The sequence below is a fragment of the Tetrao urogallus genome, assembly GCF_951394365.1.
Source record: "Tetrao urogallus genome assembly, chromosome: 1".
Taxonomy (NCBI): Eukaryota; Metazoa; Chordata; class Aves; order Galliformes; family Phasianidae; genus Tetrao; species Tetrao urogallus.
In genome coordinates this window covers 28,600,149-28,615,257 of record NC_136813.1, presented here as the reverse complement: position 1 = coordinate 28,615,257, position 15,109 = coordinate 28,600,149, and the positions used below count along the sequence as shown (strand labels likewise).

General features: G+C 41.1%; 1 protein-coding gene across 1 annotated transcript in view; it reads left to right on the top strand.

Annotated features, from left to right (window-relative positions):
* GTF2F2 (general transcription factor IIF subunit 2) overlaps positions 1-15,109 on the top strand; it is a gene marked incomplete at both ends in the record, with an annotated part of 89,928 nt that overhangs the window by 33,300 nt on the left and 41,519 nt on the right. Inside the window, one exon of the mRNA XM_079542650.1 lies at positions 7,460-7,541. Within this exon, the coding sequence (XP_079398776.1) occupies positions 7,460-7,541 (82 nt within the window). The remainder of the gene's footprint in view (positions 1-7,459; positions 7,542-15,109) is intronic.

Sequence of the window (15,109 nt, the reverse complement as noted above, 5' to 3'; positions counted from 1 at the left end):
TGAACAAGTACATATTCTTTGAAAGATCACACTAAATCATTCTAGTGGTTCATATGATAAAATATTCAAAATCTATTTGATATGGCAAATAGACTGTGAAGATCATGAATATATGCATTTAAACCTTTGAGGCTTGAAACATTTAGAGTTGATGTAAAATTTTACTCGTGACAGACCCATGCAGCTTTACTTCACTGCAGCTGACAGTTGTCTGTAATACAGAATTTGAGGCTGGCACATCTTTGTGACAACTTTCCACTTCCTGTGATCTACTGTAAGATGTCTGTTCCAAAGAGCCCTCATTCTTTGCATACACTCGATGATGCATGCACTATTGCAGTGCCTGTAGGTTTAGTGAAGTAGAAGATATTTCAGTGGCTTCACGTAGCTCAGTGTATGCCAGAAGAACTGGATTCCCTTTTCCCTTCCTCTAGAAAATTGCCCTGAGGTCCCTTTTGGCAAAGGTAGGCAACTTGCATGCAAATCTAGAGACTTCACCTAGTTTTCTGCTCTCAGAGTCTGTGTGATGTACTGGGAGTGGAGGGAACTGCACTCAGTCCTGTCTCACTCCTTTCTGCTTCCCACTGGGACTGAACAACTTAGTGCTGAATGCTATCCCATGCCACAGGTGAACTGCCTCTGTTTGTGCGCTGTACAACTGAATTGTGCTTGCTGATGTTGGTAGCTAGAAGTCCCGAAGTAACCATCGCTTTCCAGGCTGCTAGTGTGTCACTTGGTCGCTGGAACTGACCACTTGGGTGGCACTGTCACCCTACAACTGTCCAGTTTCTTCTCAGACACTGTCCTAGAGATGGTAAAAATGCAGTTCTGGAATCTGTCAGCTACAAGGGAAGCAGAGCTGAGGATAATGGAACTAGGGAGCTATCCCTCATTCTGACTGTTGTGCTTCTTTGTGGAAAAAAAACCTTCCTCTTCTTCAGCCTCCATCTTTTTTCTGATTGCTGATCAGGAAGCAGCACCTGGTGGAGCTTGAGCATGCCTCAGAGCTGAGGATCTGGTCCTGGAGCACATCACTGGAAAACCAGTGCTTTACCAAGGCTTCATCTTACACATCTGAACAGCATCAGCTTGACTGAGATTCTGTTATCAGTGAAACTCTCTTGGATTACAGAAAGCAGCTAATTTTATTTCAGTACAGAATGATAACAGGGGAAATCTACAGCTAAAAGAGGTGGAGAATTTTTGAAACATGTTAGGAAGCCACACTAATAAAATCTGTTTGGGTTATTGAGGAAATGCATTAGGCATTTAATGTTGTAACACAGAAAGCTGGCCAGGTTGTTGGGACAGTTAAACCATTCCGTAGTTACTGTCTCACAGTAATAGTAGCATAGCCACTCTCATCCCAATAAATATTTGCAAGATGTTGATTAATGGCTACTGAAGACAAGCTCTGCACACTAATTAAAAGTGAAGAACTTCAAATAAGAAAGTCTGAACATTCAAGAGTTTTGTCTATGAAATTTTACCAACACTTACTGTTGATATTTTTCATTAACTTTTGAGCACTGCAAGACTGAAGAAGCAAATGCTATGCCAGCATTCAAAAGGTAAATTGTATGGCCCAAACAAAATTGACTGTATGAAAAATAATAAACATCTGACTTGGAAATCAATCAGTTCAAAATTAAGGGAGAAAGATATGGTGCTCATCTACGTGAGTGTAGGCAAAATAGACTGGCCAAATGTTTTTTCCTGTTTTTGGTTGTAATTTGTTCAGCAAAAGAGATGATGCTTTTTTCTTTTCACCTCTAAGTAGATACTGCTTGTCAAAATGCAAAAATTATATAGATTATAAAACTAAATAAAATACAAAAATTGTCTGCCAGGTTTCAAGCTGGTAAATATTAAGCAGAGGCTTTTCACCTACACATTAATGTGATTTGGTTCTTGGTTCTCGAGCAGTGATCAAGGAGATAGTTACTGCTGAAGTCTGGAGATGATACAGACTGAAAGTGTAGTAGACAAGGAGACACATTTGGAGAAGAGGAGGCTCAGGGGAGACCTGATTGCTCTCTATAACTGGCTGAAGGAGGTTGCAGTGAGCTGGGGGTCGGCCTCTTCTCTCGTGTAACTGGTGATATGACTAGAGGGAATGGCTTCAAGCTGTGCCAGGGAAGATTTAGGCTGGACGTTAGGAAATACTACTTCTCTGAAAGAGTGGTCAGGCACTGGAATGGGCTGCCCAGGGAGGTGGTGGAGTCACCGACCCTGGAGGTGTTCAAGGAACATTTGGATGTTGTGTTGAGGGACATGGCTTAGTGAGAACTGTTGGTGATGGGTGGATGGTTGGACTGGATGATCTTGTGGATCTTTTCCAACCTTGTTGTTTCTGTGATTCTGTAATTTCTGACAGATAATCATTTGGGTACTTGGCTAAGACAATATTTTAATATGGCTAAATATAAAGTTTATATGCTTAGGAATCATAGAATCATTAAGGTTGGAAAATACCTCCAAGAGCATATAGTCCAACTGTCAACCCATCACCACCATGCCCTAAATCCATGTCTCTTAAGTGCCACATGTACGTGCTTCTTCACATCCCGTTCTAGTGCCTTACACCCTTTCTGAAAAGAAATACAGTGTAGTCAGGGCATGTCCATGTGTTTGTGTAAGGAGAAGGACTGTGGTATTGTCCCGTGTGTATTGAATGCATCATGAACAACTGAAGTGAGGTCATCACTGTGGGCAGTGTGCAGCAAGCTCTGGTTCCTGCCCCGTGTATCATCAAGGAAGAGATATGAGTGAGCTCAACTTTCTCAGACCAGTTAAGAAACTGAAAAATAAGCCTACTAGAAGATTTGAGAAAACATGGCCTGTTAAGCTTAATGGAGGTGGAAAATACCTAAGTGCCTGGGTGGGCAGGAAATTTTTATACGCAGCTCTCCAACTTAGCAGTCACTGGTCTAACAAGGTCTAGGTGCTGGAACTTAGAGCTAGGTGCAGTGCAGTCAGACTAGGAAATGAACACATTAAAATCTCCAGCCTGTTTTTCTCTGTGGCTCCTTGTCTCCTTCTCTCTCTCAAAAAAAAAAAATCTATCAAAACATCTTCTGCACAGTTCCAGTAAATTTCCCCAGTGCCTGTTTACTAAGACTGCCTTAAGCATCTTAACTGCGTTTTGATGGTGATCATCAGCAGAATTTGAAGCTGGAACCAACGTCTCCCTGTCATTTCTTTGAAGGAGTCAGCAGCTGAAATTTCTTTATGGGCTGGCATAGGGATGCACAGGTAGAGGCGTGAGTGCATCTGGTGGCTGATGCTTCGTATAAGGATCATGTAGAGCAGCCTATCTGGTGCTGTGCTGACCCTGTTTGTGGTCACTGATGGTGTCAGACACCTGGGGAGACATCTTTTTTCCCATCTAATCACTGGTCTTAGCTGATCTTCCAGGTACTGGCTCATTGGTGTTGTACTGGCTGGTTTATTTTAAGCAGGTTTTTTTTAGTAGGGGATTTCTGCTTTCATGCCTTATTCCTCCTTTGGGTTCTAGGTTGATGTGACTGTACTATGGAAGTGTAAAGGGAGACGTGACACTTTGGATGTCTTTTCATTGCAGCTCTGGCCCTGCAACAGGTGAGAAGAGATTCAGGTTTCTGAAGACAGCAAGCATTGTTCAGTGATTTAAGGCTAATTAGCCTGTGAAGAGAGTAAGAACTGTTTCCCTGCTGCATTCTTGCATTTGGAAGTTTGCACGCATCTCTGCAGATTTATTCTGATGGCCTCTCTGCATGACTTAAAATCCCAGGAGAGTGCAGGGAAAATGGAACACGAACCACAGCTTTGGGTAGCGAATGGGATTTGACACCAGGCTAGGTTAGCTCTAAGGTCTTCTCAGACACTGCTGTCAGCCTGGTACTGGGAATCCAACACTTGGGATCATCAAAACCAAGTCCAGGTCACTGGTAATTAAAAGGGGATATTATTGAAGAATTATATCAAGAGATACTACTAAGGATAATCATGCTTAACTGGTAGGTTCCAGCAACCTTCTTTATTTCCTAACTAGTTGGTATGGGGAACTTTTTAAATTCACTGATACTGATTCTTAAAACAGAAGATCAGTTTCAAAATTCAGTAAGGGTTTTGTGCAGAGATCGATAGTGTCAGTGTTCAGACAGCTGGGCTGGGTGGTTCAGATGAGTAACCTTGTGCCATACAAACTAATGGAAAAATAGTCATGGAGTTCAGTGGGCAGAAGTGAACAGGAATGTGATGGCTACTAGCAAATGTGGCTTTATGGAAAGGTTTTCTAGTCAAACAAACCTAATTTGTTATTTGGGGGATTGCAAATATGCTTGATAAAGTAACAACATGTTTGCAGCCTGCTTAGTATCTCATATTGCACATAACTTAGAATCTTGTGGCATTCTGATTTTTGTCTAAAAAAATAAATCAGCAAGCATGAAATAAGATTAAAAGCTAGCTGACAGTTATCAGAAAGTAATTATCAGTAAGAAGTCACTTAGGCTGTAGTTTGAAGGGCTTTCTCCAGGATTAGCAAGAGAGACAGCAGCAAGTGAGAATCACTGCTTATGTGATGTGTCATGATTGGCACCAGTGCTGGTCAGGCAGTGAATAACTGACAGGACTGTCATAGCATGACCTGGATCACTTAATTCACAGAATCTTTTTAAAGAAAATGCATTTTAACCAAGACAGAAGCAATTACATGTATATATTCCCTAAGAACGGGGGATGCAGAGTAGAGAGATAAAACGTGAGGCTTCGGAAGACTCGGAATAGATGCAGTGGTGCTATAATAAGCAATCAACTCCATCAAGCCCCTGAACAATCGATCTTGGGGGGAACCACCAACACAGAGCAGTTCACTGAATCCTAAAAGAAATGGGGCCGATTGTCTTCTGAAAGTCTCCCTCCGTGTGTTGAATTCAGAGTTTGCAGAATAACCTTGAGAGAGCTACCGTCAGGCAAGATAAATTTCAAGCTCATCTCCTGTAGCTGTTATTTTATTCCCTTAAATGGTTTTGGTAAGACTGGTACAGAAGTATTTCATCTCTTTTCTGGGCTCCGTATTGTCAAAATATCATTGAAAGGTTGAGTTAGTGCAGGTAAGAGCCACACGACTTTATTGAGGTGTGTTTTTTATTAAAGTGCCTTATGGTGAGATAATGCATGAACTTTAGCTAGCTTCATTTATTGAAAAGATGATTGAGAAGTGACTTGATTGCTGTGTAAAAGTGCTTTCACAGAGAGAAAATACCAGGTACTCAAAGGCTCTTTATCATAATATAGAAAGACGTAATGAGAACCAAGTGCCAGAAGCTGGAGACAAATTCATATTGGAAATTAAGCACCAACATTAGTAGCACTTTAGTCACACACAGGTTGTTAGATTCTGCACAGAAGAAGGAGGATAACATTTAATTGTATGCTCAGGCAGTCAGGCAAATTGGCCACGTGTTTTCTTTTCATCAAAACCTTATGGATCAGTAAAAACAGAAATGTTTTCATAAAAATGATGCTTTATTTTCATAGAATCACAGAATGGCCTGGGTTGAAAAGGAGCACAATGCTCATCCAGTTTCAACCCCCTGCTACGTGCAGGGTCGCCAACCAGCAGACCAGGCTGCCCAGAGCCACATCCAGCCTGGCCTTGAATGCCTCCAGGGATGGGGCATCCACAGCCTCCTTGGGCAACCTGTTCCAGTGCGTCACCACCCTCTGTGTGAAAATCTTCCTCCTAATATCTAACCTAAACCTCCCCTGTCTCAGTTTAAAACCATTCCCCCTTGTCCTATCACTGTCCACCCTTGTAAACAGCCATTCCCCTCCTGTTTACATGCTTCCTTCAAGTACTGGAAGGCCACAATGAGGCCTCCCCAGAGCCTTCTCTTCTCCAAGCTAAACAAGCCCAGTTCCCTCAACCTTTCCTCACAGTAGAGGTGCTCCAGCCCTCTGATCATCTTAGTGCCCTCCTCTGGACCCGCTCCAAGAGCTCCACGCCCTTCCTGTGCTGGGGGCCCCAGGCCTGGACGCAGTGCTGCAGATGGGGCCTCACAAGAGCCGAGTAGAGGGGGACAAGCACCTTCCTCTCCCTGCTGGCCACCCCTTTGTTAATGCAGCCCAGGATTGGCTGCAGGCGCACACTGCTGGCTCATGTCCAGCTTCTCGTTTACCAAATTTTGTTCCTAAGTACTTGCAAAAGTGGTGTATTCTTCTCCTTTTACATGATTTAATGAATTTTGGAATCAAAACAGGAATTTTAAAATTAAATTATTTTCTAGATATGTGTTGTTGAATCAATTGCTGTCTGCATTCTTTAGGGATTTCCGTGTGTAAGAGTTTTTAAGTTGATAAGGCATTGGTAGAAATCTCAGGCATCTCATAAATTGCCTTGTGTTACTAGATGTTGGTTTTCTGAGTGTTTCTGTTCTCATCAGTGGTATTGTCAGCTGGAACTGGCAGTGACAGTGTAGCACCCTGCGCCAACAGCAAGACAAGACTTCCAGAAGGAATTTTTAAATAGAGTTAATGAAGGCGTTGAAGTTAAGAAACTCATCCTTTCTTTTAAGCAAGGCTGTTGCAGAGAGGTGTAGGTTTTATACATATTGCATTGGCTATGCCCAAAAGAAATTGTTAAGTTGGCACCGCCACCCTCCGTGCAGTAGGACACAGTAGTGCAAAATTAAGTGCTTGGCAAAAGTGTTACGTCTCCCTTCCTTTCTGCTTATGGTTGCTTTTAGTTTTCAGGCTTTTCCTTCTTTGTAGGCTGGTACTATCGCATTGCTGTCTAAGTACTGTTGCTCTAAGCTAGATGGTGTTCTCATCAGACTACAGAGCAACTGCTACCCAGGTGAATGGGGAGAGAACATTCTTAAATGTAACGTGGTAGGTGGTTTTCTAGTAATTTATTTCCTTTTTCCCCAAGCATTAGCACATACATAATGCAATAAAATAATGTTCCATTGATGAGCAATGTTATATTGTAATAAGATGGAAATTAATTACTTCTTTTTTCTGAAGGTAAAAACAAAATTAAATCTCATTTTGTCTTTCACTGATTTTGGATATTTTGGTAGGTAGGTTTTCTTTGTAGATAGGGTTTTGGTTTTTTTATGCTGACTGTATTCAGTGAGAATTTCTGGAAAACCATTCCTAGGTAAGTTGAGTGCAACTGTCTGAAGAAAGTAGGCCCACACTTTTATTAAAAATCTCATCTTTGTGATTCATTCTTAATACATAAAGCATCTGATTGCAAAATGAAGATGTGCTGGGAATACCACCTGTACAAGAATGATTCTCCTTCTTCCTCAGTGTCAAAGTAGCAGAGACTTTGAACTTAATTTGACATTTGAGAACTTATTATTACATTGTATTTATTAAATGCTGAATTAAACAGAAATGCAAGCTTTGACTGTGTGGGTGTTGTTTTTTTTTTAATGTCCAGTTTTGCTTTGTTGTCTTGTACCAGATAAACTTTCCCTGGAAGGAATAGTGGTGCAACGTGCTGAATGCAGACCTGCAGCTAGTGAAAATTACATGAAACTAAAAAGGTAGGACAGCTCTACTACAAATGGATATGTGATAGCTTACTTTGTTGCTTTTGTTTTCCGGGAGATGAACAATGTCACTATTTTCATGCTCTGATATAAGATTTATACAGGATTGGAATAGATCTTTCTATGGGAGTGGATTTTACCAGAAGGGACGAATGGAGGCTGTCATGATATTTATGCCTCCCTCTTATATCACCTGTTGGGGTGATACTGGCTTGTGCATTTCATCACGTGCAAAACTCTTACTAGAGCACACATTGTGCCTGTTCACATCTAAACATATGAATATGTGTTTGTATTTGGATGTTCTTGATGCAACATTTCCTGAAGGCTTAAAGGTTTACCTATGTTTGGTCAGTTGGTATGTTGTGTGTATATAGGTCTGTGTGGATTGTCCAGCCTGAATTCCACTGAACAGTTAGTACTGTGCTATGGTGGGCAAGGAGCACCAGTGACATTAAAATGCCCTGAACAGGGAGACCTAAGCCAGGATACTTTCTAGAAAAGATAGTAGAAGTGACATGAAGATCACAAAACGGTCTCTCTCTTTTACGGTCTCACTTAGTGACCACAAAATTGCATTCAATGCATTTCGGAGTTGCCATGTGGTTCATATATGATTAGCATAATTAACTTGATGATGCTCTCTCTTAATAAATCCAATTTGGAATTCAGTTGTGCTTTATATTAAATACATATTTGCATGTTTTAAGCATGTGGGTTTTAATAAAATCACTCTTAATATTTTGAGTTTGTTGTTTAGAGAGAAGTGCAAAGCAGGAAATTTCAGGAAGAGAATTAACAATGCAGACTTAGTTTCAGAATGTTCAAAATCAAAAAAGCAAAGTGGTATTTTGATGTTTTCCCACAATTCCTGATCTGTTTTATGTGCATCACACACCACACTTCCAGTATTTTGTTTTATTAACCTCCTCTTAGATCTAAATTGCTCCAGTATTTCCTTATTGTTTTTATTCAATTCTGAGACTTCATGTTTTAGCTGCTGGCAAATCAGTGCCATAACTTTGCTTGTGTACAGTGAACTACTTCATTTCAGACTGTGTTCTGTGATTGCTATCGTGATTCCTATCATCAGTGTGAAATGGAGTATGAAGCAAATGTGATATTACTAGAAAAGGACTCGTTCCATTCTGGCAAATTTAAATATATATGAATATCGTCTGTGGAATATATTTGCTTCGTAATTGTTTTAATTGCAGGTTGCCTGATCCAAGTGCTTTTTAGCATTTTGTACAGTCTCCTATTAGCTGATCAGATAAGGCCACAGCAGGAGGTCAAAGCAGAACTGATAGCTTTAATGACACGCTGCCTGAACTTTCAGTTTTTCAGCATTCTGTACTCTGTCATGTGCACATGCATGCAGCCCCTCCTGATCTTTCATGTTGAACTCCTGCAGGAGCAACAAAGATACAAAAATGAAGCAGGTTTTGTCTTCGGAGGCACTGAGAAACTGAAAACTGACTGTATTGCGTGGTTTATTTTTTTCCCTTTCCTGTAGGGAAATTGGCAGGCTGTACATGCCTACTTTCTAACTTTCCATGTTGTTGGGGAAAAAAAATAAATTAAAATCTCATCTGGTGGAAATCAGCATGAGATTTAGCAGATCTAGCAGTCACAGCCTCAGAAGAAATTGGTTTATGTCCAAACAGAATTTCTGGTATTTCAGTTGTAGAATCTAACTTTTCACTCCCTTTTTATTCTCTCCGACCCTCAGCGTGCTACAGTTTGTATTGGTGCCTAAAAGACAAGTGAGAACATTGAAGATAAACCACATAAATTATAGAATTGTGTTATATTAAACTATTTTTATTTGCTTTTTTATTTACTATTATGCTTTACATGAGAGAGACTCTCCAAAGATGGGATTGATAATACTGAGAAAACAGCAAATCTGTTGTGTAGGCTTAAGTGCTACAACAATAAATTGACTTTGGGAAGGAAATAAAATTAAATGATAAGTGCAGTTGCTTCAGACTTTGAAGATCTAGAAAATGAAGTTAAGCTGCACACTCCTGTAACTCCAATCATTTGTTTTCTACGAGCTGGCAGTGACCTAAAGGAGTTACATGCCTCCCTGGCATCAAATGCAGATACGGATCTCTTCTGTTAGACCCTCTTTATCTGGCTGAAGGTTGTAGGCTACTGGGTATGGTGTGCAGCATCGTGCTTGGTTTCTATCCTGATTCTCAAAGAGAGGGCAGAGCAACCGCCTTGCGATGGGACTGCCAGCAGTTAGGTGGGAGATGAGTGAGATATGTGGGTTTAAGGGTGGGTAATGAGCACAGAATTAGATGACACGTACATATGGGTGCAAGTGTTGGCAAAGCTGGCAGATTTCAGGGCTTCTTCCTGGGAAAGAGCCTTCGATTTGATGATGGGAAGAGTGTAGACAGCTGATGTTCGGAACAATTTAAATGCAAGGTACAAACATGTGTCCAGTCAGAAAAGTAAAGCAGAAGTTGTGTGACCTTCAAATCAGTATTTTCTGTTTTGGAAGTTATGTTTATCTGTTTGTTCTGTTTTCCTGAACTTCAAGCTCTAGAAGGGGAATAAATTCCATGAAACACTTGCTGTACTGCCTAGTACAGCTCCAGGCTGATCAATTTCATAGGTAATTATTAGGTTTTTTTTTAATTAACTGTGCATTTGTTCTTTGTAACACTGTAATGGTTAGTTCCCTAGGACTGGTCAAGTTGTGTGCAACATGGTAGCTGGGTACCAGTCTGACAGTTCTAAGGAGAGGTTTTGAAGAGAAATGCAAATACAGTGCAAGTGTTTGATGAACCTGGTTTGATAGCACTTCCCCAAAAGTAATGAATGGACAGCAAAATCTGGAAGGAAATCAGAATACGTATTTCATTCTCAAATGTGCTTCTCAAATGCTTGTTGCCTTTCAGAAGGTGTTTTTTTGGGGGCAGACTCCGGATTGGTTATACTTAACCTAAATTACTGAACTCTCCTAAACTGTGTTCCAGGTTTAAAAACATATATTTGCAGTGCCTATAAGAGCTGACGTTTAAGGCTTCACTGAGACCAATAATATCTAGAATTCTCTCAAGTAACTTAAAGATGCAACCTGAAGTGTTGTTAATGAAAATGGTATTTGCCAACATGGCATCTCATAACAGGGTGACATGAATTCTGTATGTCTTCTTGCTTTTTCTGTTTAAAGGTTTCAGTGGAGAATGTGGTGAATGTCCTTAGAGAAAACTACTGGAATAAACATGTGTTGTGTGCTTTTTGGAAAAATGGGTTGTAAGCTCAGGAGTTAATGATCTTTTAGCTTTGAAAAGTCACATTTCCTTCCTACTTTGTTACGTAGGCTGCTGTAAGTCCTGACATTTGCTAGTCTAGGCCAAGAAAGTGAAATTTAATTAGTGTGGATGTGTTGAATTAGTTCTCATCTCAAAAATATTGTTAAGAGTATTGACTGGCTGACAGTTCAGAATACTGCTGAAAATGAACATTATGCCAGGATTTTCTTGATTTTTTTTTTAATTTTTTTTTTCAAATACCCCCTGCTGGGAAAAGAAAATGAAGAATTTGACCAGCATGCCACCTCACGTATATTTTTGTAGATATTCTCAGTTGGCTACGAATTTCCTTTTGAAGAAAATACGTATGAATAAATTCATGCATTTTCCACAAAAGCTGACATGCTGCACGAATGCTGTTCAGTTTGTTTGAAGTGGGAGGCTGTTTCTGTGCACAGCTGAGATTGCATCTGCCTGTCAGTCAGTGCAACCGTGGTTTTCAAGTATTGAAGATCAATTTCTTTGTCTTGAAATAAAATTCACTGTAGTTCAAAAAGATGTTCCCTAAGTACACCATTAAATAGAAAAAAACAAGTGTTTTTTCCCACATGGGAAAACATTTCCAGTCCTAGCACTTTTCTAGAGAACAATGTGCATGCTCATAAGGGTTAAGGTATACTGTCTAGAGAGGTGCTGTATATTTCCCTAAACTTCCTTGACATCCATCATTTTTTTACAATCAAGCAAGTGCCAATCTGCTTGTAAGCCAGTAGAACTTGGACTGCAAAGTAGCAGGCACACAGGTACTTAAGTTTATTCATCCATTTTATCAATATGGTTGCCTTCCGTGATGGTTTAACAATGTCAAGCGTAGAGTCTTACACTTGGGAAGGAATAACAACATGCATCAATATGAGTTAGAGGCTGACCTGCTGGAAATGAGCTCTGCAGAGAAGGACGTGGGTGTTCTGTAGGACAACAGGTTGGCCGTGAGCCAGCAGTGTGTCCCTGTGGACAGGGAGGCCAGTGGTATCCTGGGGTGTATTAAATTAACATGGCCAGCAGGTCGAGGAAGGTGATCGTCCCTCTCTACTCTTCCCTGATGAGGCCACATCTGTAATGCTGTGTCCAGTTCTGGGTTCCTCCATTCAAAAAAGAGAACCTGTAGAGAGAGTTCAGCAGAGGGCTACAAATACAATGCAGGGCCTGTTGCATCTACTGTATAAGGAATGACTGAGTAACTTGGAAAAGAGAAGACGGAGAGGGAATCATCACTGAAGGGCACTATAAGGTCTGCTCGAAGCCTTCTCTTCTCCAGGCTGAAGAATCCCAGCTCTCTCATTCTGTCCTCATAGTGGAGGTGCTCCAGCCCTCTGGTCATCTTCATGACCCTCCTCTGGCCCTGCTCCAACAGCTCCATGTCCTTCTTGTGTTGAGGGCCCCAGAACTGGATGCAGTACTCCAGGGGGGGTCTCACAAGAAGCAAAGGGAATCTTATCATCGCTTCTAAATATCTCAGGGGAGGTGGGAGTCAAGTGGGCTCTTTTTAGCGGTGCCCAGAGCCCAGTTAAAGGACAGTGGGCAAAAACTGGAACATGGGGAGTTCTATATGAACTTGAGAAAATACTTCTTTGAGAGTGATGAAGCACTGAAACAGGCTGCCCAGAGAAGTTATGGAGTCTTCTCCTCTGGAGATATTCAGAATCTGCCTGAACACTTTTATGTGTAACATGCTGCAGGGAGCCTATTTTAGCAGAGGGGTGGGACTCTACGCTCTCTGCAGGTCCCTTCCAACCCCCACGATTCTGTGATTATTTCAGACTTTCGGAATAGAGTAAGGAAGAGAAGCAAGTAAGAAAAACATGGTTAAAGTGAGATGTGTTTGGCAGCACGGAGGAGTGGTTATTTCTCGCTTCAGAGATTGTTTTGTTGGTTTGCTACATATTGCTTTGTGGTCTTAGGCTCTTTCCTATGTCTCTTTTCCCTTGCATTTTTTAAGAGCGCTGTTCTGAGGTTGTATTTTAATAGGTCTGTTATATTACCATGCTATTTTGTGCAGTTATATGAAACAGTTCTAATTCTGGTTGCTGCTTCTGGCCATTATAAAAATGCTAACAAATAAGGAGTAAACTACTGTTTGCAATGCAGCAGATATTTTATCAAGTTTCTCTTAAACCTGCATAGTCAATACATCCTTCTTGCCCCGTTGTTGTCTTTAGCTTCTGCTAGCCAGAAAGAAAGAAAAATGAAAAAATAAGAAGTGAAGCATGGAACTTTTTCCCCCCAATATACTTAGTTGCATATCAGTCATATCAGTTAGGGAAAAAGGGTATTCTTTAATTTTGCATAAATAGTCATTGGATCTCAGTTTCCTTCCTCTTGCAAATGCATGGAGACACAGGATGGAGAAAGTGGGCTTCTCTGCTGGATAACGTACCATTCTCCTTTTCTCTTGCCTTAAAATGGATAAAACATGAAAATTGTCTTCTCTCTTTTACACATCATCAATTCCAGGTTACAGATGTGCCTGCCTTTCTTGGGAGCTGAAATTGTGCGATGAGGTGCTGCTGGGAGCTGCTGTGCTCCTTTATAGCAGGCATGTAGAATGATTCCTGTGATTTTGGGGAAGGCCCATTGCTGAGAGGAAGTTGGCTGGGAGGTCATTTTCAAAAAGAGTAAAGATGCTTAGGGATGTGTATTTAAAAAAGGGCTTATGGCAAATACTGAGTGGATTTTTCCTTATCCACTGGGGAAGGAAATCTGGAGTTGCAACTGAGGAGCTCTCATTGTCCTGTTTCTTTAATGCTGGCTTTATGTAGTAATATTCTTCTGATTACTCTGCTTCTTTTCCCCTGCTATCACAGGCATTGCATTTAAGATTGTAGCTACTTTGCCTTTGAGGCAATTAGCCAAGAAGCTATTTGCTGAAAGGGGCAAGACTAAAAATAGTGACTCTGGAATATGTTTCAGCTCCAATCCTAGCAATTCTTCGGGCTGAAAAAAGTCATATTCAGTACCAGCACCAGAAGTCCTCAGTACTTGTGTTTCCAGAGAACCTAAATGTCAGTGACACCATTTCCTGCTCTTGGAACCAAAGCCTGTGGTGTCAGCAGTGTTGGAGGTCATTATACTTTACTGCTACCGAGTCTTTGGTATTTGTAAAGGCACCTCTTCCCGTAAGGTGTTTTTTTGATTTCAGAGAGGTTCTTAATTAGTATTGACTGCAATTATCCTTCCTGTTCTTAAGTCTTAAGCAGCACCAGTTCTTCTTTTCAGCTACTTTTCCTTCTGTAGTGTGGCTGTCACACTGTAGTGGGTGAAAACCTCTGAGAGAGAATGCCAATTTAGCTGTCATGAGTTACCTTACTACCCTTCTGATTTTTTTTGTTTACCATCATGCTTGCCCCTGTCAGACAAGGTGAGGTAGCTTATTGGTATCTAGAAAGCCATTTCTGTGTCAGAGTTCAGATGTTAATTGTGGGTTTCTCTGGTGCAGAGCTCAGGGAAGCTCATGGATCTCTCCCTAGCCACTATGCCAGATGCTATAGTCATGCTGAACACTGCGGGTGTTCTGGGCTCTGCAAAACTGCTTTGGCAGCCACCAGCCTGACGAGCTCAAATTTACACAATATGTAGAATGTCATCACCACAGTACATCTTCTATTTTTAAGCAACTTTGTTCACATACTACTGATGATATTTGCAGTTTGGGAAAGAATCAGTAGACTGGTATCGTCCAACAGCCACCCTGCTGCCAAGAAGCTCCAAAAATTGTATGATCTCGGTGAGTACTAAAAGTTATCCTTGTGCTCACTCACCAAGTGGCAAGCTCTGTTGGTGGTGTATTGATTTCCTGGCTGATTAAAATATGTCTGAGATTTTTGACACTGTAAGAACAGTAAAACTGTCTGGAGGGTGACAGGGTGCTTCCCTCCAAACAGCACTTGTTATTTGGGATATAGCCAAGTTCAGAGCAAGTTCATAGATGACAAACCATCCATCCTCCATTCCTGGTTCTTTTCTGCAGCAGCGTCAGACTGTAGAGCTCCAGTGCCTCTCAAACTGGGCTTCCCTGTGAGCAGTGAGTGATTTAATTCCTTGAGATATGGGCAGAATTCCAACAGGAGCTTAACAGTTAGACTGCCATAGGGCAGCCACAGCATGGAGGGAGCAAATGAGGTATCTCTTGTGCTACTCACAGGCTCTGTGGGTGGAAGAGATCACAGCTTTAGAAATTAATTGCATTACATTTAATGGGAGAGTCCGTCATCCCCTAGGTACCTCAGATAC